Below are 26,188 nucleotides of genomic sequence, written 5' to 3'. Positions count from 1 at the left end.
TATTTTGCCTGCTGATGTTGGCATGTTGCAGATCTGGAATTGCAGTTCTTTAGCAGTGCGAGGTAGAGTTCTTGTTTGTGTATCAGCCATTTCATCAAATGTGCCTTAATGGCACAAAAAGTATGGGATGGAAAGACCTTTCTTAGGGTGGATCTCCCCAGCTCTTATTTTAAAAAAGACCAAGCAAAGCTAAGCTTACAAATCCTTGTAATTGATGGGAAACCTGCTTTATTTTTTCCTTTATTTTATTTACTCTTCTATTGTTAGTTGTACTTCTTTTCTTTATAAGGAAGGTTCATCATCAGTGAACATACTTAGGCGTAAGAACTAGGGCAGCTTCAGATTCTGCGTTGTTGACCGTCAGGGACCTGAAACCCTGAGGGCGACCTTGAATCTGTGACATCCTTATCTTCACATAGCAGTTACTATTTGAAAGAATGAAAACACAAACTAGTTCTTAAGCTAAAACTTCTTTTGTTGTGAATTAAAACTTGCAATGTCAAGGCATTCCTTTTCATTTACCTTGTAAGTGCACCCTAATTTATTGTCATAAAAAACATTTTAAAACTTCAGGAAGATTAATCTTTACCAATTACATTTGTATTTCTCCTAGGTTTGGAGGGGAATTAAACTACTAAGTGCATTTTTCTCTTTTCTACCTTTACAGAAATGTGATGAACTTTGGGAAGACTTCCATCAAAAACTGGTGGATGGGTCATTGTTGACCTTGGATACATATCTAGGACAATTTCCTGATATCAAAGTACAGTGATGATTTCCTATAAAGGACAATTTATAAAATTACTGTTGAGTCATAAAATAAATAGAAAATGAGATTACAAGCAAAGAAAAATAAAAAAGGGGGGGAGGTAGAAGTCATTCTCTTCTGCAATGTAAAAGATGTTGTTCTGTAAGTAAATCCCTGACATCAGGCTGCACTGATTTTCCAAGTGAACAAAAATATTTTTCATGCAGTAGGCCTTGGAAGTAAATTAGCCTTTGTAGATAAAACTTTTATAATATTTTTTTCCTGCTCCGATTTATTTGGTATGAGATAATTCTCACTGACTTCAACAGGGACAGATCAAGTTCTTCAGCTGTTAAAATGCAGACGAATTACAAGATGAAAAGCAGGCCTTTTGTTATTGGCTAGATGCACCTGTAGGTATCTAAATATCTTTCTCTTAACTAAGCCATGGTTCCTGTCTTTTAATTAGTTATAAAAAGATTTTGTAATACACATCAGGAGAGACTGTTATGCAGATTCTAGTTTCTCCCAGATGCCTGTCCAGTGTACAGTCCAGGGAGATGGTTGCTAAAAGAAAAGGGGATAAAGATTCATTACAGGTGAGAGGTAGATACTTTTATATTCGGATGTGACTTTGTGGACATAGCTGGAAATTATTTGTGATGGTTTATAACAGTAGGTATCACACAGTCATCCCTTTTGTCATTTACATCAGGGGCTAATACTGAAAAAAAAAAATCCCAACATTACTGATGTTCAGTCTCAAACTTGATCATAAATCACACTGTGCTTATGCCCTCTCAGCATGTGGAATTTACATATAATATACAGCTTTGTAAATTCAGTATACATCAAAAGACTCTTTTTTTAGTTATAAAAGAATTATATCAGGTAAATTAGAATTCCTGTTGTATGTTGAACTCTAGTTATCTTAGTTATGTGTCAGAGCAACTATACTGAGAAGTATATTTTAAGCATTTTTCCAACTCTGGAAAAAAATTATGTTAATTATTCATTAAATTTGCACACTATATACAAGGGAAAAAGATGGTGTTACCATGAGTTTAACAGGTCCACTTATTCTGGAGAATGAGACAAGTCTTGCATAACATTGATATCTCACTTCTAAGGCCTGTAAGCCTTACGCCCACAAAAAACCATCTGTAAATGGATTCCTTATTTAAAATAAGGTGATTAGTTTGTCTCTTTTACCATGCCCATGTTCCTGTATGATATTATAGTAAGTCAGATATGAACAGCAGATGAGGGATAATAAAAATATATCAAAAACTTAAATGATAACTTAGGTAAAAAAGCTTTTAAAAAAGCACCATTTGACCTGACTTTCATTTCTACCTCTGTACAGACTCGCATTGCAAAACGAAGCAGAAAGCTGGTGGACTACGACAGTGCAAGGCATCATCTAGAAGCCCTGCAGAGTTCAAAAAGAAAAGACGAAGGCAGAATTACCAAGGTAGCACACTAAGAAGGATGCTGGCAGAAGACTTCAGGAGCTTGGGTGGCATTTGTTTCTGTGCAGAGACCGAGTACAAAGTTTCTCTTCTTTGTCCTCTCTCAGAAATGGAACTAGCGATATCCTTAAGCATTTTGGTGGGTAGGGAGGGCGCGCTCAGCCTCTTTCAGGAGTGAGTCCCGTTTGAGCCCTAACTTTCTCTCTTGATGAGAGTGAGGGGATAGCAAGTCCTGTGTTGGACTGTGTGGTGTGGGACTGAGTCACATCCTTTGTTAATAAAAATTGTAAAAGACCCACAAAAAAAAAAAAAATGCACAAAACCAACTTTGGCAGGTTTTGCTGTATCATAGTGATTGCAGAAGTCACCCTGTTTCATTTTGTTTTAGGCAGAAGAAGAGTTTCAAAAAGCACAGAAGGTGTTTGAAGAGTTTAACACTGATTTACAAGAAGAGTTGCCATCTCTGTGGTCACGGTAAGCCTACACAGATATTGTCTGGAAGGCCTAAAGGGGGACTAAGGGAAGGGAACCAGGGGATTTTAACGAGCTGATAGAAAATGTTTTGATGGCTTCTTGAAGATCCCATCCATTATCTTTTTTAAATAAAAACAGGGAAAATACCTGCAAATGATCCAAAATTATACTTATTGTAAGTGTATTTATGCTTATTTCTTTCAGTGTATCTTGGCACTTAAGGTTCTTTATCATATCTTCATTCTGAGGCGCAAAAAGGTCTCCATTTTATGGATAAAGAACTGTGGCAGAGCACAGAACAGCTGATCGTGACCATGACCCGCTGCTTCCGTCACCTTTCACAGAAATCTTGGTGATGGATACCTGATCCTTTCAAGGGGAAAAAAAAAGCCACTTGTTAATAAGAAGGATCAAATGCTTCCACTGTCAAATGTAACCATACAGAGCAGCTACATGCTTTTCTAGAAGATTTGCAGTGGGTCTATTTATAGGTCATTTTTATGTAAAAGGTATCAAAATGAAGAACCTTACAAATGTGTAAAGATTTTATGGCAGTTGTCATTTCCAAGTTCCTATAAAATACTACCAAAACAGTAGAAGAAGGGAAAAATATTATTATAACTACTTCAGAATACACATTTCATAGTTTTGTGCTATGTCTGCGATGTAAAAGCATTTGGTGGCATAGATCATTCATTTGGGATGTATAATCATAGATTGTGTTTATACAGAAAATCCGGACAAAATGAACAGGAGAACAAAAGCAGTAGAAAAATGAGCATCTCATTAGTGTGCTGTGTTCTTTAACAAATGACAGTCTGGAGTGGAACTGTATTGTGAGTCACTGAAGTATTCTTTGTCTTCTCTGCCTTCTCTGCCTTCTAAATTAATTCCTGTTAAATTTCAGATCAATAGAGGGTTTTCCTGCTGTGTTTCTGCCTATTTCAGTTGAAAAGCTTCTTAGCACTTCAAGATATTTATTTTATGGGCTTACTAAAAGTAAAACGGCATACGAATGATTTAGAGTAAGGGCCCTTTTATTTCAATATGTGTTGCCCACTAAATAGTCTCAGGGAAAGGTAGAATTTAATTTGAGCAATAGGCATAATTCAGAAAGCAGTTGCTTTCAGAGTCCTTTTTTTTAGTTATTACAATTCTTCAGGAAGAAAATGGTCCATTGAGTTGGCATTTTGAAGGCTTACTCTTATGCCAAAGATGATTTTTGTTAATAAAAGTTTGGAGAAATTACACGTGAAAGTTTTAAATAGGAAAACGAATAATTCAAAACCTAAGAAAATACCTTCTACTTTCGAAGCGTACAAGAGGTATGTAATCACTCCAAGCAAGCAGATTTTTGACTGCATGTGCAAAAATGTCTAGTCTATATTAGAAATTATTTTGTCTTACATACATATGCATGTATTTCAGGGCTGATTTCTTTAAGAAGGGCTGAGCATGGGACACCCACACCCCCAGGCCATACTGAGCTGTATATCTTAAAGCTGCCTCCAGATGCACCTGCATCACCTAGGTGCTGCGATAGCATCTAGGGCGCAGGCGCTCACAGTGCCAGAGTGGTACCTCTCTCTTTTCAGTCGATGGCTGCCCGCTGTCCGGTGGGAGACAGCGTACCCAGAGCACCTTGCCTTCCGTGTGCTTGTGCCACACTTGTGCCAATCCTTTTCCAATCTTCCCCTCCTCTAAAACAAGCTGAAACCCCCCGCTATGGAGTAGTCTCAACTTGGTTCACTCTGTGCGGTGTGAAATGTGATGGTTCTTAACACAAATGGAAATAATCATGAACGAACTAGTCTGAAATTTTGACATTCGATCCAATTATTTGCTTTGCTGAGAATAGTAGTCAAGAATGTTGCTTCCTGTCTGGAAAAAAAAAAAAATTAATTTTCCTTTCTGGCCCTCCCACCCCTATCTTTTATTCTCTTTTTCCTTTCTTCATGCCATCTTCTGTAGACGAGTTGGCTTCTATGTGAACACCTTCAAAAATGTATCCAGCCTCGAAGCCAAGTTTCACAAGGAAATAGCTTTAGTGAGTAAAAATGAATATCTCATGTATAATGGAGTATGTAATATGCATAACAGCAAGCAAATGCCTTGTAATGCAGCAGTAAAAATCTAGCAGAGACACACATGAGAATTTGCCCTAGATCCAGATTTGTACCATAACCTTTGTGTTGGTTTCGACTTGCCATTTTTGTACACTCCTTAAGGAAAGGGCAGCCCATACAGTTTTGGATTACAGTGCATTATCAGTTGTAGCACTAAATTCACTTTCTATTTTGATAACTTCTCCATTCTTTTTAGTATACTGTTGCCTTCAGTATTTTTTCCGTGTCCAATTGCTAAGCATCTCATTGCTTTAATCAGTACAAGAAAAACATGTCAAGCATTCCCTTCAAGACTGCTATATACGTTGTCAGCAACGCAACGTTGTATCTGGGACTGTTAGGCAAATTGAGCAGTTCCAGTGAGCATCTTTTTAATGTACCTTGCTAAGTGGTAGTGTATTATCTGCAGTAACCTACTAATAGGAACAAAAATGGTATGGAGAACTCGCTTGACTGAAGTCCCACGTAAATTGGGGGTTAGGATTTTGAGGGGAAAACATGAATCTTCTCAGCTACCCATGTTGCTTTAAACTTTAGGCCACCTCCTTCATCAGAAATCAGGCAGCAGTCAGTCATGCATATAAACTTGTTCTCTGAAAACCAGCTTATGGTTTTGAAGAACTGCTGTTATCTTTGATTCTATGGATTTTGATAGGTTTCCACTTAGGCTTTTGATATACATGGCACTGAGTAATTTTGGAAGGATCTATATGCCATTTTAAGGTTATCAGATTATATGTTATCAGATTATCAGTTATCAGACCAGATTTATCACCTGTGGTTTTAATCATGACTGTAGTGCTTCATATAAACTCAGGCAAGTGTTTTGTTTTCTCAGCTATGTCACAAACTATATGAAGTGATGACGAAGCTGGGAGATCAGCATGCAGACAAAGCCTTCACCATTCAAGGGGCACCAAGGTGAATTCATTGCTTTTTTTAATGAATTGCATTGTAGTAGGCTTTGTGGGTTTCAGCATATGTAGTAATCACCCACACCACGTGTAGCGATTGCTGCACAACACGGTCACTGGGTCTGTTCGTTCAGGGTACTAGATGAAGGTACTTCAGATGAAGTTCTTCTCAGCATGAATGAAGGTGCAAAACTTCCTTCATCACCCACTTATTTTTCCTTTCAAAAAATGAATAAAGGCCAGATTCTCAGCTGTTGCAATTTAGCCTAGTTCATTGTAGACCGTTACACCAATTTACACCAGATAAGTATATAGCTCATTTATTCTTAGATGATTAGTCTACAGCAGTGTTACTAATGCTCATAAATTTTTTTAAAGCCTTGAAATATTTAGATGATTTTAGCTCCTAAAGGCATATGATTAGGTGAGAATCCCAGCCTTTGTAAGTCAGCTTTTATCTCCTCTGCTCTTGAGGAAAAGTCAAGAAATGTGATCTGAGAATGCATCATAAAAGCTGAAAAGCTGAAGTAAAAAGAATGTCACAAAATGCCATATTTTAATGAATTTCAAGACAAATGTTGTCTTAAAATAAAAATAAAAGCAAAAAACTTTTAAAATCAGATGGTGCTTTCTTAAGGTCAGTGGATGCCAGTGCAGTATTTGTGATTGTTTGCTTGCAACAAATGTAGTCTTTCTGCCATAATTTGACCTCTCAGTACTGTAATAGTGATAGGCAGAAGAGGTTGAAATTATAAAACAGTGAGACTTATCAAAACACAATGATATTTAGAGTGAATACATAAATCCTGAATTTCCAGCCAATCCCAGCTCATCAGAAGCGATCAGAACAATGTTATAGCTACTGCTAATTTGCTCTCAAGCTGGACCCAGAATAGCAACAATTAAGACTGACCAAGCAACTTAACATCTGCCTCAAACATATAGCTGATATTTCTGCATTTGTTTTGATCTCACTTTGGAATAACAAAGAATAAAATACTGAACCTTCTGACCTAATGCAAACTTCAGAACTACTTTATTAAGAATGTGTTCAAAATTTTTGTTTTGGATTAGCTCAAGTGTTAATCCATGCTCATATATACTTACACACTGTCTCCAAGGAGTTGTTAGCTCATGCGTCACCACTTCCGGCCCCTTTAGGATGGACTCACAAGCTGGACTATGTTTTCATAAAGCATTTGTAAAATACTTTTATGGGATGAAAAATAATGTAGTGTTGGAAAACTTCAAGCAGTTTTTGTAATAAACAGGTATTTTGGCCACCTCTTTCTCCTAGACCATGTCCAGCATGCACATGCTCATTCCCACTGAATTACTCTTTCCATCAATGAGAGAAAAAAAAAATCTTGCTGCAAATGAGTAAACATAGGTTAATGCCATGTGATCATCTTAACTTATTTTTAAAATGCTTTTTAAAAATACATTATTTTTTTAGTTACCATGTTACTCTCTTTTGCTGTACTGTTCACAGAGCCTTATGTGAAAATCTGGATAGATTTTGACTTCCATTATTAGTTATGGTGCTCTAAAAGACTACTCAGGAGTAGGTCTTTGTAAGATAAAACAGCTTTCCTTTTTAGATGCATGAGAAGTAGTTACTAGACAAGTATAGTACCTAATCTTTCCTTTAAAGAACTGTATAAAAAGAAACATCTTAAAAACTTGTATGCTACTAAATACTCTATCCTGAAGGCAAATATTGTACCTGGGAAAGAAATTTCTTAATAACTGCTTATTTTTTCTTTTTTAATATTTCCACAGAAAGAGGTGGTGAGTGTGAGCTAAGTCTGTCCTTTCCAAAGAACAACTTTTGCTTGTGTTAGCGTTAGGAACACGTTTATGATGTGGTCTCCTCAATCAGGTAGTGCTCCTGTTCTCCCTGAAGATGTGTAGGAGTCGCTCTTCTCTTACCAAGTACTGTGGTTGTTGAGTGCTGTAGTTTATAGCCTCCGCGAGTTGTAAGCTTTCAGCATTTCTAGGTAGCTGAGTATGTCTCAGTGTTTGTACCAGGTCCTCGCATGGGAAGGGCAGATCCTTTCTCAGGACTTCATCAGATCTTTTCTTAGTATCAGCAGAGCTCTGTTGAAGTCACTTGACTACTGCTTGTTTATAGTTGTGGTGAGTCATCCCTCTAAATAGTGATATCCTTATAATAATCTTGGTTGTGCTTTATTTTATTGGAACCTTTCTGAAGTTGCTGAGCTTTTAAAATGATTTGCATTATTCATTGTTATGCCTTCCCCTGAGATTTTTATCTTTAGAGCTTTTTATTCTGAGAACTGTGTGAAATGAAGACAATAATTCCATCTCACATTTTATGATAGTTACAAACTTATACATGAAACACTATTTCAAATACAGAATCTGAAAAAATGCAGGTACTCTGCTTTCCTCAAGTTATAATGATCCGGTAAACAGATGTTCCAAAAATCAAGATCACTCAAAATTAAAACTTCTTTTGACACTGTAGGTCACTGAATTTTAATTGCATTTAATTGCAGTTTTAGTTTTAGCCATTATATAATGGCTCGGTTCATCTCCAGTGTGTACTGCATTTTGTGGTCACTGGCATTACATCAGGGATGCAGCTCAACTATTGCATCAAACTGTCAAGGTGATAAGTCAGCATGATATGTATGTCCTCGCCATTGCTTTGTTTCTGTCTAGTGATTCAGGTCCACTCCGCATTGCAAAAACTCCGTCACCGCCAGAGGAGGTCTCTCCCCTGCCTAGCCCTACTGCTAGTCCCAATCATATGCTGGCACCAGCATCTCCGGCACCAGCCCGGCCTAAGTCACCCACACAGGTAAGCGGAAACCTAACAGGAGAAACTGGCCTGTTTTGCAGTAAAAGATAGCTGAGATGATGTACATAGTGGATTTTTCATTAGGTTGTGTGACTGAGAAATGACAGGGAGGCCACTGGCTCTGTTGGACTCTGTTCTGTTCATTGGTTGTTCATCCCTGTGTCACAAGCATGGGTGCAAAGTGGTTTTTATGTAAGAGGGAATGAAGAAAATTTAAGGTGCCCGGTGAACTGAGGGGACTTGTGGTGACAAAGCAAAACACTTCTTAAGAAGTGTTAGCAGTGATAGTTTGAAAAACCTATTTCTAAAACCTTCTCATGAATTTCAGTACATTATATGTTTCTGCTCTTCATTCATCTTAAAATTTTTGCTTACCCTGGAAAAAAATTAGCCAGTGAGTATCACTGGTCTGGCCAACCTCTGAAACAGTAAATAATAGAGCTAGCTTAAAGACTGCTGTGATAACTACTGATAATTAAAAGCTTATTTGTTGTTGTTAACACTGGATTGAGAAGTTTGACACTGTTGGAGTCACTGGTGTAATTTCTATTCTCACCAGTATCGGTGAAATAAGAATCAGTTTCATGCATCAGTTTCATCTGTAGCATAAGAGCTATATGTGATACTTCGTGAACATATCAAAGACTGGGGTTGATGTTACTGATGTTTTCAGAACTGGGATAGCTTACGTGCTGATTGCTATTTCTGTGGTGGGAGAACATCAGAAGAAATTTAGTTTTGCATTTAGTTACATGTGAGCACACTTGTTTCCTCTGGTCCCCCAAAATGGTGCTGTGGTTCCCAGAAATGATATGGTCTTAGCATTAAGTAGGCTTTAAAGGTAGCGACAGGTGGGCAGGTACAAAATCGCAAAGCTAAACAGGAATGAACTTAGGAAGCCAAAAAGCTACAGAGGCCTGGTTCTGCGCAGCATCACCCTTCCAACTATGAGCTGCATAGGAGAGGAAGTATCTTGCACTGTGTGCCCGTCACAGCAGAAAAAAATCTGCCAAGAAATGCTTTTGTATGAAATCTTAACCCTTGAGTTGGAATGAGTTTGAAACATAGAGTTGTTTTGCTTTTCCCACAATGTTTATTTCAAGGCATTTGGTGGTGAACAACCAAACAGTTCCTTTCAACCCATGGCTTATTCCCACATTTAAGGTGAAGCAGCAGAGATAAAAACCTAACACAAATTGTTTAGGTCTAGCTTAAAGCTCTTTCTTTTATCCCTGAACTAGTCTGTGACATTTTTGCTGTCTGCCTAGCTGAGGAAAGGTCCGCCAGTCCCACCACTGCCTAAGCTCACACCAACAAAGGAGTTGCAACAGGAGAACATCATTAACTTATTTGACGACAACTTTGTCCCAGAAATCAATGTGACGACCCCATCACAGGTAAGCTTCAGGGGATGGTGTATGGGTCCAATCTTGCAATCACCCTAAGTTCACCAGGATAGTGGCCTTGGGGCTGAACTCCATGGGGACGAAGGAGGAGGGTACAGGTAGAAGGCAGAGGCACAATTACCATTTTAAGTTCTCTTGAAAGGGTGACACATATGGTATTTTATCTTTGAATAGGCCACACATAATCACTCAAAAGGGCTAACATTGCTAACACATTGAAAAAAAATGAGAGATTTCCTGAGAGGCCTGGCTAAAAATACTGCAAAGCAGCCATGTTTGAGATTTAACTGCATCCAGGTTGCATTGCAAGCTGAGTGTTCATTTAAGATGCTTTTCTTCTAATCCTAAGCATCTCAAGTGGCACTTTACAGTGATCCTTCATTATTTCTGTTTCTTCCATCAAAATCATAAAAGTATTCCTTTTTTCTTTTGAGTGATTTAAAAAAAAAAGGAACTTGGCTGTTTTAATCAACTTTTTGCAGGTATAAAAGGCTGCTCCAGATAGATTATTCATTCACTTGGTTTTGACTCATAGAAACATTAGTTACACAGCAGAGAAGTGATCAAAATTACTTTTATCCCATTATTATGAAATTATAATTTTTTTTAAAATTGCATATAACAAACAGAAAAGCCACAGTTGTGTAAAATAAGTCTGTATAATATGTATTCGGTTATTCGGCTTTTATGCAGTTATGGTAACTGCTGGTTGTTCAATAATGGACCCTTTCTGTTACAGTAATTACAACTCTGAAATCTGAGCCTGCGTCTGATAAACTGGGGAGAAATATGCAGATCTGAAGCTTATGCAGAATGTTTATGAATTTTTGTTTTCATGTGAATTACTGGTTTTGTACTAATTCATTTGGCAACACAGGATAATGTAGGCACAGCAATGCAAAACAAAATTATTTTAGAGAATTTGAACATGTGATGTTTTGTTTTCTTGTGGAGGGGAGAAAAAGGCATTGCCATCCATAGGGATCTATTTGGAAGAGAAGAGAGTTATTTATAGTTAAGTCCCCGTACAATTAAAGAATCAATGGCATCTCCCTTGAAGGGAGGTTGCAGGTCTGTTGCATGATTGCACCCTGACTTCATGGGAGTTACCACTCTGGCAGCGTGAGCCTTGACATGAGTGGTAAGAGTCGGTGTAACCTGTGCTAGATGTGGCCTCCTGCATTAAATGCTGTATCCACCTAACCTTCACCTGTCAGGCCAGCAAGGGAGGCAGAAATGGAACCGGTTTGCTTTTCCATTAAGAGCTCACACTGGAACGGGGCTTTAAATGGGTGCAAGTCACATTTCCAGAATCTTTACATCCTTTCTGCGAGAGATTGGTATAAAAATGGAATGGCATAATCAAGGTGGGGCGTGCTCCTGAGAACTGAAATCTCTCCCTTGTCTCTCAAGGAAAAATTGATCTCCCTTCAGTGAGTGATTTATGTCCCTCCCCCCTCCACAGTCAGTGACCTGGGAATGACCTAAGCTATTCCCTGGCCACCTTCTCATGAATCATCTGCACTTCTCCCTCCGCAAAACCCACCCCCATCACTAAAGCGTCCTTACTGTATCTGAGATCTCTGAGTATGTACAGGCATACCTAAATAGTGTGATGTATAGGTTTTATATCCTTCTGTAAGAGAACCAGTTATTGAAAATCTATTGTATGAAATCCACAGAAAACATGGACAGCAAACATAAGCTCTTGGTGCTTGTGACATCTCCCAGAGCTCTTGTTGGGCAGTATGGAGGAAGCTATTGAGCCTGCAAAGCTGTCTAATGGTGCAGGACTTCCCAAAGGACCGCCGCTGGTGTCCCTGGCACTGTGCTCACACGGAGGCACAAAACCAACAGGCTGATGAATAGAGCTTTGCTGCTTTAATCCCATGTTTCAGAGAGGATTACAAACAGGCCAAACAGTTTTCTCCTCTGGAACACAAATAGCCTGTAATTGTTGTTGTTCATCTTTCTTTACCAAGCAGTACTAATGCATTCGGTGTTGTGCAAGATGCTGAAAGACAGTTCTGCTTGATGCTGTTGAATATTTTGGCCCTGATTCAACAAAGCAGCTCACACTTCCAGTTTATTCATTGTCAAGAATGGATTTAATTACTGCTAAGTAAAAGAAAGAGGTGAGAAGATGTGATATCTGGGTGACCGGATGAAAGGATCATTTAGAAATGAGTGTTCCTTGCTTTATCTCATTTTTTTCACATCACATTGCTCCCTAGTGTCCAGTTACTAGCTTGGACACTGTAGGCCTTTATAATATGCCCCCTCCAGGTACTTAACGTGTCTGAGTGTGTCTGACAGCTCTGGAGTGAACAACCCATATCTGCCAGGGCTATTTTAAGGCTTGTACAGACTGTGTGCAGAGTGGTGGCAGTTCTGGTGGTCCTTGCAGGTTTCTTGTGCCTTCTCCATCCCTTGTGCATACATGTCCTCTGAGAGGTACAGCCTTGCTTCTGCCACAGCCACCTCTTTCAAATGCGGCATTTATTCATGCTTCATCATGCTATGGTGGAATTAACACAGGATGATTGGCAGACCTTCCTGTCACAGCTTTGTCCATTATCGAGGGATTTCCTGAGGTTCCTGTTTCTCCTAAATCTCCATCTAATGTGATATCTCAGTTACTCTGTATGTTTTTTTGGGCCTTTGTTCCTAACGTTATGACAAGTGTTCTCTTCATTTTGGTCTGAGGGTAACGGATGAATATTTGCACTCAGCGATCAGTAAGTACCCTGTCACTACAGATACCTTAGCTGTCATCTCGCATGGCCTAAGTGAGACTCCTATTCATTTGATTCAGTCCTCACAAGTAACAACTTCATTCTTGAACCTCACTGAAAGATAATTAACTTTTCCATCTCCATCCATTTCTGATTATATGATAGCTAATGCTGTGTTGTTTCATCAAGCTGTATGATGTACGTACATTTTATTATCAGCATATGAGTACTAGTGCCTCAAGGGCGTATGTGATGAAATCTAAATACATCAGATGAAAGGCATGACAGAATGAATGTAATACTGGTTACTGGTGGGGAGGGATGTTTTGGTTTTGACTTGTTGAAATGTGAGACCATAACACTGGCTTCAGTGTGTCAGACCAGTTATCTAGTTATTTGTCATCACCAGTAGCCAAAAGCAGAAGCCAAGGGAAGAATATAAAACAAGGCAAAAAAAGTTGGTATTCCTTACACCACCTGTTGGAGCGGGTCCAGAGGAGGGTCACAAAAATGATCAGGCGGATGGGACACCTGTCCTATGAAGAAAGGCTGAGAGAGTTGGGGTTGTTCAGCCTGGAGAAGAGAAGGCTTTGGGGAGACCTTATTGCAGCCTGTCAGTACTTAAAGGGGGCTTATAAAAAAGATGGCGGCAAACTTTTTAGCAGGGCCTGTTGCAACAGGACAAGGGGGAATGGCTTTAAACTAGAGGGGGGTAGATTTAGACTAGATAGAAGGAAGAAATTTTTTACGCTGAGGGTGGTGAAACACTGGAAGAGATTGCCCAGAGCGGTGGTGGACGCCCTATCCTTGGAAACATTCCAGGTCAGGTTGGACGGGGCTCTGAGCAACCTGATCTAGTTGAAGATGTCCCTGCCCACAGCAGGGGGGTTGGACTAGATGACCTTTAGAGGTCCCTTCCAACCCAAACTATTCTATGATTCTGTGATTCTCCTATAGTCTCCCAGCCTCCAGCCATTTGCAGCTCAGGGGCTTCCTCAACATAATTTCTATGTATTTAATAATCCTCAACAGACTGCTTTGCCACAAGTTTGTTCAGTCTTTCAGCATATGTAAATTTTTTGCATTCACACTACCCAATGGCAAGGAGGTCCCTAGCTGAACTCTGTGCCACATGGAGCACCACCACCTTTTCTTTATTCCACATCTGCCCCCATTAACTTCACTGCCACCTGCCTTCCTGCTTTGGAGGAGTCGTGGAGCTGCTAAACCCCTGTGCCTCTCACGCTGGTGTAAACTCCGCTCACATCACCCCTAGCACTCCTCTTCCAGACTGGAGTGTTCCAGGTCACTCTGTCATTCCTAGCATGGGAGCTGAGGAGCTATTTTGATCACATTTTCAGGTGACACAGAGAGCTCAGGTGTCTTGTGGCATATGGAAGCCATTAATTACCTACATTTGAACATTCGTTTACCAATAGTAACACTAATTTGGAAAGTTTACACTCTTAGATGTTTTAATAATAGAAAGGCTTTGTTTGTTTATTTTATTACCAGCATCATCATTTTTATTATTATTATCTCCTAGTTTTGCTGTTCTTATGACTGCCCTGTTTATTAGGTGTACACTTCGGTCACAGTCAGGAACAGGACATTGGGCTATGTGGTCTGATCCTGTGTTACCGTTCTTACATAAGATTATATGTGAATGTATGTGTACAAATAATTTCCTATGGTATCATTTCCAATTTGAACACTTTTCAAAATAGCATTCTAATGAATACTTTACTGTCTATATATTCTGTACATCAAAAGACAAGCTTTTCCAACTATTTAATAAACACTGAGCAACTAGCAGTAGGCAGTACTAGCCTTGTTACCAAAACAAAGATGCTTGCCTAGAATATTTATCATTAATGATAATTAAAACTCAGGTACAGTTTCACACTAATGTTGGAGCACACTAATTATTTGTTCGTGTTACTTTACAGAGGGAAAGACCTGTAGCCCATTGAACCAATCTATATATTTATAGTGACCTCAGAGGCCTTGGCTAATTCATTAATTGCAAACAAAAAAGGCTCTACTATGTAATCCAGTTTTGTAAGAGCAGATCAGTGTAGCAAGATTTAGTTAGTGTTACGTAAGATGTTTCCTGAAGTTTAGAGCTAAGGACAGCATTAAATGTTAATTGGTATTCATGTTCAGAATTGAAATTTAATTCAAATGCACTTATGTCCTTCTATATTGGCTTTTTACTAATGTTTGTGTTTGGGGAGAGATTCGCTTATTAGAACGTATGGACATTGGGTGCCATTTATGTAGTTCTTAATTTTGATGTCTGACTCAAAGCACTTTAAAAGGGCCTTCACAGTCAAACGGTGAACACTCAGCACTTTTTCAAAAGGGCTGCGATTTGTTTAGCCTGAAAAGGCAAAGCTGCACTACATAGAGAACAAAGGCATCATAAGAGTGAAGCTCATAAAAATAAAATTAAAAGTTACACTCGAGCTCAGGAAAGTCTTCAGAACTTCCTCCCTTCCTGGCTTGCACTGTAGCTAGAAAGTCTGTGATGTAATTTTTTTTTTTTCTTGGGCCTCTTAATATTTTGCTGTCCAGGGCAGCTTTTGAAAGATGAGTTTTTCAAGACTTATGTTTCTTTTCTAACAGAATGAAGTTCCTGAAGCTAAGAAAGAGGAATCTTTGCTAGATCTGGACTTCGACCCTTTCAAGCCAGAAGTTGTATCAACAGGAGTTACTCATTCACCCATGTCTCAGGTATCTCTTTGCCTTGAGGTAGGCAAAGCATATAGATGCAATGTGCTGTTTGGTAGCAAAGATTTGCCTCGTACTAATGAGTGGTGTATCTGCAGTGTCTGAAAAACTTGATCTTCGTGAGCAGCTCCTGTCAGCCATCTGTCTTTCCCCCTCAGTAACCCTGTAGTTGATGATGTACTGGAAGGAGCAGAAATTGTCAAGTGGTAAAATGAGATGTCCACCAATGAGAATGGCTGCTGGTACCTTGGCCTTGACTTCAGCATGCCGATATTTTCCATCTTTAGAATAACTTTTAGTGCCCACATTGTAATTCTCCAACGCCTGTTTTTCTGACAATTTTTATGACCTGGCTTTGACTCTTCAAAATATTAACACACTGTTAGCAAAATCTTTTATCCCTGTGGCTATCACTAACCTGGGTTATACTGTGAGACATGAGAGGACTAATCAGCTGTTTAGGAATGCAACACTGGGAAAGGAGTGAGAAGACAAGAAGCTTTAAGGCTGAGATAGTCCTGGTTCTCTGCTGTTCTTTTCCTCAGTTAATTTCTTATTTGGTGTGCCGTCCTAGTTATATAATGAGATCTGTAGTGATCTCTGGGTTATGCACTGACAGATAAACAGTGTATTGTCAGCACTCTGAACATTAGCTGAAATTTCTCATTGTGGTTTGCTAGGAGGAGTGTTTAATTATAACAGAGGCTTTGTGCATCTTTCTTGTTGTTTTTCTTGCTCCCTCTAAACAGGGAAGGGGAAGGAAATTCTTTGACATTCAGTATGACAGAAAACTCTAGCTGTGACTTTGCTAACTCTACACTTTCAGCTTGTCTTGTAATAACACTAATTAGATCAGTGGGGTCATTAAACCAAAGACATTTAACTTTTGTGACAGAGCATGTTTGTCCTGACATCATATTATACTTATTGTAGAAGAGTTTATTGCTTTAGTGGTAAGGAGTTGGTTTAGATTCAGCTGTACCATGAAATACAGAATATAATTCAGTGTAGAAAAGTACATTGTATTTTTTCATCTAGGTGCATAGCAAGCATTCACTGAGTGCCTTCAGCCTCTCCTCTCCTTTCACTTTTCCTCCCCACATATATTTGAGAAAGGATGGTCCACAGGAACGTGTGGATGAGTGAGAGCACCGTGTTTTTAGAAGAAGGGAAGACAGCCCTGCAGTCTGTGTCTTGGTCTCACTGGATGTGGCAGGGTCATTGCTATGGCAGCACAGACAGAATGAAGTCACTGGTCGCAGTCTTTGGAAAGCCCTGTGCTACTTTGCAGGGAGATTAAGAAGAAAGACTTAAGTGGCCGTTCTATATGGGTATAGTTTTTGCCTCAGTCATGGATATTTTCCCTTCAGCAAATTGTGCTGAAGTAGTGACATGAAGACAGGAGTAGTTGTCTGTGCCATGATGCCTCTGGAGGCCTGGCGTGACTTCCCTATTGATCATTTAATTAATTACCTCCCTCCACTGCTCTGCCAGGGTGATCGCATCACAGTAAGTGAGCCCCAGTCTGCCCTTCCTCACTTGCTTTTCTGTTTCTCTGACTGCTTCAGACGTGGCCCTTCTAAACGTGCCTGGCCCTCGCCTCCGTTTGCTAGCTGTGGTCTGTCGCCTTTCCCTCAGTATGTTCCTTCCCCCTCATTCTCAAAGCCTCATCAGCAATGAAAAGGAAAATGAAAAAATGAAAAATCAGCACTCTGTCCTTCCATGGAAGTCTGTAGGATATCTAGAGTCTGCACCAGTTAGCGCTATAAGAAAGAGACCTGTCATTTTTCCTTAAAGCTTGAATGTTCAGCTAATAATGTTACAGCGGAGTAGGCAGGTACACTTGTGAATTACATCCACTGAAGAAGCACGTACCTGGACTTAAACAAAATTAAACTGATTGAGAAATGGCTGTTGATGTTAATTTCCTGTAAATCTGAGTAGTGAGTTATTACTGTGTCTTTTGTTTGTGAAAGCAGAAGTTGTTCAGAGAGACATTCTGTCCTTATAAAATAAGAAGCAGGCAAGAAGCTAAATGCAGCAATCCTTTCTCTTAGGCAAATGTTAGATGTCACATTTAACATTTGCAAATATTTCAGGAACAGTTTTATGTTTTACTTTATGAACGTCTTTAGTTTCTGTTTTTCATGGACTTTAACCTAGGTGTGAATATAGTAGATATGTTTTGAAGTATCTCAGACAGCTTTTAAGACCTACCAGCAGAGTTCCTTTCCATGGGGGGGGGGGGTATTAATATTTGGCATGAAGTCTGCTGCTTTTCTTTCATCTGTCCATTCAGCTTTTCTGCTGAGAGGTCACTAACGTTAAATACTTAATGGACTGAACGAGAAAATTAAAACATTCATCAACTTTCTTGTTTTCTTTCCCAAAAAGCATGCCATTTTCCTTCCTGGTGCTGGAGTTATGGGAAAACCCACTTGTTCTCAGTGGATAGCTGGACCATTTTTTATCTGGCTAAAAACCTGACCCATATAAACTCTTTAAAGCTTACACTTTGCAGAGACTCCTGTACCCATTGAAAGTCATTCAGTCACCAGCTCAGAATCTGGCTGTTACTCAAGCACGCAGTGGTGTGAGTTTGTTGGGAAGAAACGACTGCTTTGAAGTGGGAAACACCACAATTCATTGCATACTGCCCATCCCTTTTGACCAAAAAGCATATGCAGATATGTACGCATGCGCACACACACGCACTAATACATAAAATATATACGTGTAATAAATATGCATATAAATAATTTCTGTCTTTTTAGTTAATGCACACAGTTATGTAGCATGTAGTATATGAACAGTATTTTTCTAAAGCCTCTTTTTTCTGCTCCTTTTTTCAGACATTGCCATGGGATCTATGGACGGTAAGCCTGACATTTATCATTGCGAATTGGGATATTTCTGTGCCTCTGATTTTGTTACACCCTAAACTCAGATTTATAATGTTTTTACCAAAAGCCAAGACAAAGAATTTACAGACCATCACAAACACTTTCAAGTATATGAAGCCACTGGGGATCGTTTAAAATGCACAACAACAAAAAATAACCTCTGTTGTTTGGCCTACAAAACCAAAATTATGTCAGAAGTCTAGGCTAGTAAGATTCACAATCATTATAGCGAAGTGTGTGTTGTTTTTATTCTCATGCCTGAATTTACAGCTATTAGAGGGTAGGAATGGATGCTAGTCACTGTCTTAATTATTTGAAGGTGTAGTCCCTCAGGACTTTAACCCAATGGACAACCATTTTCTCAAAATGCAGGAGTGAAGAGAGAAATTAGCTTGTCTTTGTGGGCACACATTGAACTGGAGTTGTTCACAAAAGAAGCTGCTACTTTAGGAAACTGCATCAATCCTTCCTTCTTCCTCCTGGTGCCAAATCAGGTACAATGATCTGCAGGAAGAAAACAACTCATTTTTGTGAGCTTTCTTTTGACTTTATGTCATGGAGATAGCTGTGTTGGCTTGACATGGAGCCTGATACGCTCATTTTTGACCTTTTGCAGCTTCAGCCAGCACAGAAATCTGTGGACGCTTCTCATGCATTCACATTTGCAGCACTGTTTTGTGAACACATGGCATATGTGATGTATATTAAATGCTCATCTCTTTCTATTGGGAAAGGTTAAATAAAGCCGGAAATTTGGCTAGCCAAAATTTCAAGGCTGCCAATATCTAGACCAGCTAAAATGACCCAGAAATGTTTTGAATTTATTGCTCTAAGCTTATGTTAGATGGCTTTATCAATGTCTTCCTTTCACACAGTTTTATTTATAGCTTGTTAATATTATATATGTATTCTGTATTATAATTATTTTCCTCTTTTGCTCTAGTTTAAAAAAAAAAGAGTAAGTAGTGAGCTTCACAGCTAAATGTTTGAAATTAGGGATACTCAACCTTTTGCTAAGTTTATCTCAATAAGTTGAGTGCAGAGTAGTTGTTGATCTTCCTTGCAGCATTTGTATCTGTTCAAAGTGGCAGTGTAGACAGCAGGCTTTGTGACTCGATGCCTTACTCTGTGTGGATGTAAGTGCCTCTGCGTGGCACAGGGTGGTGGAGAACCAGAGCTGCACGCTCAGGGCCGTCTGCACTGCCTGAGTGATGCAGCGATGCCTTAGTATAAATACAAGTAAGCTCCGCTGCCACTTGGGTTGCTTCCTTCCTTGTTCATCAACTCACAAAGCAACCCCTTCTTTACGATTGAGATGTAGTAGGGTACCTGCGATAAAAATGTCACTGGCTCACAGAGGAAAGCAAGGTGTGATGAATATTCAACATACATGTAGAACTTCTTTTATAATGTAATCCAGAGGCTGGAAGTGTGGCTTAAATTCAGAGGCCTGTGATTAGTCTTCAGTGGAGTGGCAGGAGAGGACCTGCTGCTTCTTCCCCATGGCAATTTGGTAACTGCTGCTGGTTAGAGAGCTACTAATTAAAGAACTGCTGCTGTAACAAAGTAAATCATGTTCTTATTTTCTGTGTTTTATATGTATGATTTTCTTTTATACAGACAAGCAGCGAATTGGTGCAGCCGGTAAGCAAACCTCCCCCTAAAACCGCAACCACTCTAGAGACATGCTTTAATCAGTGTGGTGTAATATAGTTTTCTGGTTTTGCCTATCATTGCTGCTCTTTTACATTGCAATCTACTGCCTTCAAATGTTGCAAACCACATAACTTTTCCTTAAATGGCTTAATTTAGTCACTTTCATTCTTTTAATTAAAATTGCTCTAGTAAAATATAAATTTTGTGTTTTCTCATCAAGTCCACCTTTATCTTTTTCATCTTGTGTTTTTTCTTTGCTTCTCTGTCTGCTTAAAGCCTGATTCTTCAAAAAGTCTTTCCCTGTGTAACCTGATCATGGAGGAAACCCCAAACAGTGGGTCATCAGAAGATATTAACAGATCTCAAACTAATCTAGGTTCACTCAACTGGGGCCTAGATGTTAGCACACCCAGTGTCAGCCAGGAAATTACTGCAGGCCATTCTTTGCTTTTCCCTGGGGCAGAGCAAACCTCAAGCAAATCCACGGGTACTCTGCCTGCTAGTGTTTGGCCTGCTGTAGGTGAGCAGGAGGATGCTGCACAAGGGTCAGCTTCTGTAAACGAAAACCAGAGGACTTCACTGGAGGACCAGCTGGATACCAAAAATATCCCATGGGAAGATGCGGTAACCAATCAGCCTCTAGAGACCATAACCAGTTTTGAGACACCCATCCTGGGAACCGATAGCTTGTTGGATGAACCCCTCCCATGTGATGTGCAAGAAGCAGAGCAGGAGGAAGAAGAGTGGGCAGGTGTCAAACCAAGTGAAAAGGTAGAGACCAGAGCTGTTAACTACAAGGAGGTAGAAGTTACAGAGGAACTGGAAGAGCAAGGTTGTGAAACCAAAGGAAACAGTGAGGTAGAACTTCATAAGGGTTTAGTAAAATCGGATCTTGAAATTTTAGTCAGCGCAGAGGTAGAAAATTTATATGAGTTGGAAGATAATGGTGGGGATGCTGGGAGAGGTAGTGGTGCTAACCTAGAAAACCCTAGGAAAGAAGAATTCAAAGGGGTCAGTGTCATTGAGGAGGCAGATGGAGAAATCCCATTGTTGAGCACAGGGCTGGAAGGTGGGGACAAAATAGGGGACAACTGTAAAACTGTAGAAAACACTGGCACTGAACCTAAGAGAGTCTTTGGTATCTGGGATCAGGACCATGAAAGGACATTTGAGGATGGCTTAGACCAAACTGACAATGGTACTGGAGAGAGTACATCCATGGAGTGTATAAACATGATGGCACATGTTGACCTAGAGGTAACTGACCACACAGAAAAGGACCCTACAAATACTGGAAATGTTCTGTGTGATGCTGAATTATTCAGTGCAGAAGAGTCTGGTACAGGAACTGAAGGCAATAGCATCAGCCTCCTCCCAAATGGTAGTGCTGCTGATGAAGGTCAAGCTGCTGCTGAAAAAGAGCAGGCATTGCTGCCTGAGACAGCTGGTGCTGCTAGCACAAGCTGCAGTAATCCTTGCCTAGATAATGCAGAAGACCAAGTGACAGGTAGGGCAGCAGCAGTAGTTGCTGAAGAGCATCCTAGTAGCAGTGGTGTTCCTGAAGCCTTGGAAACAGACCCCTGGCTTGCAAACTGGGATCCAACAGTTACTAATGATTCCTGGGGGTTTTCTAATCTGCCAGATGGCCAAGCCAATGGACTGGATAATTGGCCCTTTTTCCCCAAGCAGCAAGACTCAGAGGAAGGTAACATGGAAAATGTTTGGTTAGGCATTAGTGATAAATGGTCTACACAAGACCTGGGAGGGACTGATAACAGCTGGGGAGAAGTAGGTGCGAGCACAAGCAATAAAAGTCAGGAGGCTCCAGTAAAACAAGGCTTGCCTGGGGAGCAGGCAGGTGTTAGCAATCCTGGACCGAGCAAGGAGATAGCTAGACCCTTGACTCTGTTTCAAATGGGAAATTCCAGAAATGTTAGCACCGAGAGTTCAACTAGTCCTAAAGACAATGAGACCAACAACTCAGATTTATCTGAAGATGAAATTGCTAACCGGAGATATGGATTGTTGTACCAGGAAATTGAGGCTGATAAAGAAGAGGTACCTACCCCAGTGTGTAGCCTAGTCTAGACAAAGAGTTCCTTAGGCCATGCATAACCTTGTCGTTTAAAAACAATCCATTTGTGTGTTTCCCACTGCCCCTCCTAAGCCTGTGCTATTCTTTTTTTGAAAAATTGCCATGCAACTGTTCATAGTGTGGTGCCCTTCAGCTGTGCAATGAAGCAGGCTGACGAAAATGCATTTCAAAATGGTGAATGAAGCCTTGAACTGTGAAGGCACATTGTGTCTCGCAGGTTTTGTGTTTTATATGTTTAACCTTAAATGCATCTGGTCTTTTTTATTATTATTTTTTAATAAAAATACTTAAGTTACTCTGCTTTTTGTTTTTGTTGTTTTCTTTAAGCCTGTGACACCTGTTATCAAGTAGCACTGTCATCAAATTTCTTGCTGCCTTACCCTTCATTTTATTATTTTTTTCTTTTTTTTTTTAATGTCTGGCCTACATTTTTATTTTGCAAAATAAAAATGTTGTGACTCATGTTGTGATTTAGTAAACAAATGATAATTTGTTCTGATCTTCACTTCTACTTAGGCATCCAGCGCAGCATTTAATGGATTTGCACAGGTAAGAAATAAACATGTTTTGAGATTATTTTTTTTCTGTGCTGTTAGGAAGGGATTAGGACTGGCTGTACAATTTCAGGAAATCTGTTCTACAGACGAGCTGCACAACAATGTCATACTGACTCAAATCCAAACCTTGTCTCTTCTCAGAAATTATTCCTAGATGTTATTAGAATGATGCTAATACTCTTGGTACTCCTGGCCTGACTGAATTTAATAGCAAAAATCCGACTGCCTTAGAGGGACTGATTTTTTTTTTTCCTCCTAAAAGGACCGGTTTAGCTTTTTTATTGTGCTTTTTTGTGGATTTTTCTCACAATCCCAAAATCCTGTAAAGCGTGGCTTCCTCAGTTTCACATACTTTCAGTGACTCTCCGTGTGTATATATAAAATGAGTTTTATTTGTTCCTGCATCTTTATTTTCATTTAAGATATATTTTAATCTGAAAGTTAAACCTAAATTATTTGTTTGCTGCTGTGCAGATGTTGAGACTCTGTGTTAGGCATCGCAGAGATACAGCGCGTGAAGATACCTTGTTTATGCTTTCAAATTCCAGGGCTGTGCCAAGATCCGAAATTTCAGGTGGATAACCTGGGACCTCATTAATTTCCAGCGTCCTTTTAGAGACTGGCTCATCCACAGCACACACTGTACATCATTTTTTAAAAGCACCCAAAAGAGCTGAGCTTATTCAAGGGTGGAAACGAGTCTTCCAGTGCTTAATCATTCTGCTCCAGGACGTTTAAATTAGTAAAGGATCCAGAAGGAAGGGGCAAAGCTCAAGGCTGCCACCTCTAATATTAAGGCAAAATGTTTGCCCCCAGGGAAATAAAAATTTGATGCCCCCACTGCAGTAGGAAAAGGATTTGGCCCATCAATATTTTGCAAATTAATTGGTTCTGAATGAGTAAGATGTTGGAAAACATCTCCATTTTTGTACCGCCTTAATGCAGGTAAAATTTTGTAGCCATAATTACTATAGTTACTATTCAAATAAAAGCCCAGTATCAAGAAGATGTGAAAGTAGCTTAGAGCTAGTGTACTCCTCAGGCACGGGCACATGTAGTCTGCAAAAAAGATCGAGTTTCACAACTTCGAAGTGTATTGTGCCTGAAACAAAGTCCTTGCAATTCACATGTATTTAATGAAGGGTTTTTCACTGCCTTTAATGACATTGCATGGTTTAGAAGCATAGAATATATAACTGAAAAAGGAATGTCTTTAATATTAATAGTGCTTAACTAATAATTATTATTAATACCTATTTAGATTATCTGTCATCTTATTCTATGTGAATTTACTTATGACTTTACCTGAATAAACCATTAAAAAAATCAGGTCTTTGATAGACACCTGCAAACATTCCATCTCAAATACTTTTGCATCATTGTTTTTCATTTCTATATCTAGGATACCTCTGCATTTACAGTGCAATCAAATGAGAATGTGACAGAGCCTTTGGTAAGTGGTGGCTTTTGCTTCCTTTTTAAATGCCTTGTAAAAAATGGCACCATTTTTCCTTTGTGCAAAGATATTTTCTCTTTTTTTGTGTATTTCCATCCTCTAAATCGCAAAACCTTAACCTGGAAGAGTTGGTGGGTGATATCATTGTAGCTGTAAATCTTTACCCACTGAAACAGTCTTTCACAAGGATAGCACAGAGAAAAAGAAAAGAAAACCAGGATATTACTTTTCAAAGGTGTAGTCAAACAGTTTGTTCACTTATTGCATTTAAGAAATGACAAGAATGAGTTCTGTGGTCCAGTGTACAGCAAGCAGGTGATACTCCATGATGGCTGTTTAAATATCTCCAATATCGCTGCAGTTTTATCCACTCTCCACATAGAAGTAGACTGTGCCTACTGTTACTAAGGGGTGGAGAATCTTTTTGGAAGTGATCATACTTGGGCAGTTTCTTAGTTTCTCTTACAGTCTTTGGTTAGCCTGGAGTAAGGATGTGGAATAGCAGCATTGCTGGGTGAGTGCTCTAGCTCTTTAATAGCAGCAGAGTGATCTGCAATATTATTTAATGTGGCTTTTGTACAATGCCACTGGTGGTGTTTGCATTCATAATGGTTACTGAATACGGTGAGAGTATTTTTACTTGTAGCTGAAATGTGGTAACTAGTCTGAAAACTGCTTGTCCGCAAGTGACTTGAAGCACATCAACGCAATCTGCATTATAACATTACCTGTGATTTTAAGCCTGAAAGTTTCTTCCAGCGTTAAACCTCAGGAAACTCATTAGTCATCTTACCTGGGATAAATCTACTTTGTGTTTCTTATTGCAGTCCTATTTCTTGAATTGTGAATTTCCCTAGAGCTGGCATTAATACACTACACAGAGAGATTTCTGCACAGCATGGTATAATACAATGAATGTTTGCTTATGCTATGCCAAATCCTGAAGGTCTTGCTTAGGCAGACTTCTCTGTACCTCATTAAAAATCAGTCTGCTTAAGGAGTACGTGAGAAAAGAAGTGAAGAGGCTGTGGGTTTTTTCCTGAAAAATATCATGGAGGAGAAGATTTTAGTATCTTTAAGAATTTCATGGAAGCTGTCTCTTCATCACAGGAGACCTTCTAGCCAGCTGCCTGTTATCAACTGCAAAGCAGCTAAATAGCTTTTGAGCTTCATATTATGCTAAGCAATTTGTTCATGGCAAATTAATCTACTGGGGTTATTTTATCTGGTTGAGTCAGCCATCTTTATAAATGGAATATGCTGAGCACAGCTTGCAGCTCTCCCCTTGTATGCGCGTGTATTTGCAAAGTGATATCTCCATTGGAGATCGCGCTTTTGCTGTGAGCTATTGTGCCACAGGACTGAATAGGTCGCAGGGCTGGTGATATTTGCTAGATCCTCTTGCTAAAAAACAAGCTTAGGCCAGAATTTAAAAGGGTATAAATCCCAATAGTGGGTTGACAAATGGATGACTTGTAGGTGATTGAGAGCTCAAGAGGGAATGCATTTTAATAAGAAACCAGGTATGATTTTCACACTACCAGAATTCAAGCAGTCAGTGGTTGCCCTTGTACATAAAAAAACTGAGTCTCTGCTAATTGTTTCTTACCTGTACTGGAGAAGGGACTGTATTGTCTGAGAACAGACAGAACCAGGGAATAGTGGATAATTTTAAAAACTCATATTTGAAGCCCAGGGTTGGTACACATGAGTGCCAGTTTCAACTCCTGGCCTTGCCATCAGTTTCTGGAGCATTTCTGAGCAAACTGAGTGCCTTGCCCCCACTTCCATCAGCCCTTTCTGTAACTCAGGAAGCTGATGCTGTCTTTCCTTGTGAGGGAGGGATGTAGGACTGGCTCAGTTTACGTATAGAACATTGAGGATGAAAATGCCCTTTAAATGCTGTAAGGCCGAGCACTGCCGTCCTCTCCCTGGCAAAGCCCGGCAAGATTGAGCCTGAAGCAGCACTGTTCCAGGCACAGTTCCCATTCCCCTCCTCCCTCCCCACTATCATGTGCTCCTCAACAATTTTTCCACTATCTACTTAAAAATCAATAAAACAAAAGACTGAGGCCGAAGAAGCTCC

General features: G+C 39.6%; 1 protein-coding gene across 1 annotated transcript in view; it reads left to right on the top strand.

Annotated features, from left to right (window-relative positions):
* Window positions 1-26,188, top strand: part of AMPH (amphiphysin) — a gene marked incomplete at its 5' end in the record, with an annotated part of 68,361 nt that overhangs the window by 22,944 nt on the left and 19,229 nt on the right. The window contains 13 exons of the mRNA XM_009321901.1: window positions 668-763; window positions 2,115-2,222; window positions 2,609-2,694; window positions 4,666-4,741; window positions 5,659-5,741; window positions 8,423-8,561; window positions 9,830-9,958; window positions 15,331-15,438; window positions 18,288-18,311; window positions 19,959-19,982; window positions 22,606-22,638; window positions 24,049-24,099; window positions 26,169-26,183. Of these exons, the coding sequence (XP_009320176.1) occupies window positions 668-763; window positions 2,115-2,222; window positions 2,609-2,694; window positions 4,666-4,741; window positions 5,659-5,741; window positions 8,423-8,561; window positions 9,830-9,958; window positions 15,331-15,438; window positions 18,288-18,311; window positions 19,959-19,982; window positions 22,606-22,638; window positions 24,049-24,099; window positions 26,169-26,183 (972 nt within the window). The remainder of the gene's footprint in view (window positions 1-667; window positions 764-2,114; window positions 2,223-2,608; window positions 2,695-4,665; window positions 4,742-5,658; window positions 5,742-8,422; window positions 8,562-9,829; window positions 9,959-15,330; window positions 15,439-18,287; window positions 18,312-19,958; window positions 19,983-22,605; window positions 22,639-24,048; window positions 24,100-26,168; window positions 26,184-26,188) is intronic.

Source organism: Pygoscelis adeliae, unplaced genomic scaffold (assembly GCF_000699105.1).
Source record: "Pygoscelis adeliae isolate BGI_AS28 unplaced genomic scaffold, ASM69910v1 Scaffold194, whole genome shotgun sequence".
NCBI lineage: Eukaryota > Metazoa > Chordata > Aves > Sphenisciformes > Spheniscidae > Pygoscelis > Pygoscelis adeliae.
Note: the sequence above shows the minus strand (reverse complement) of the source record. Positions and strands in the feature narration are given on the sequence as shown.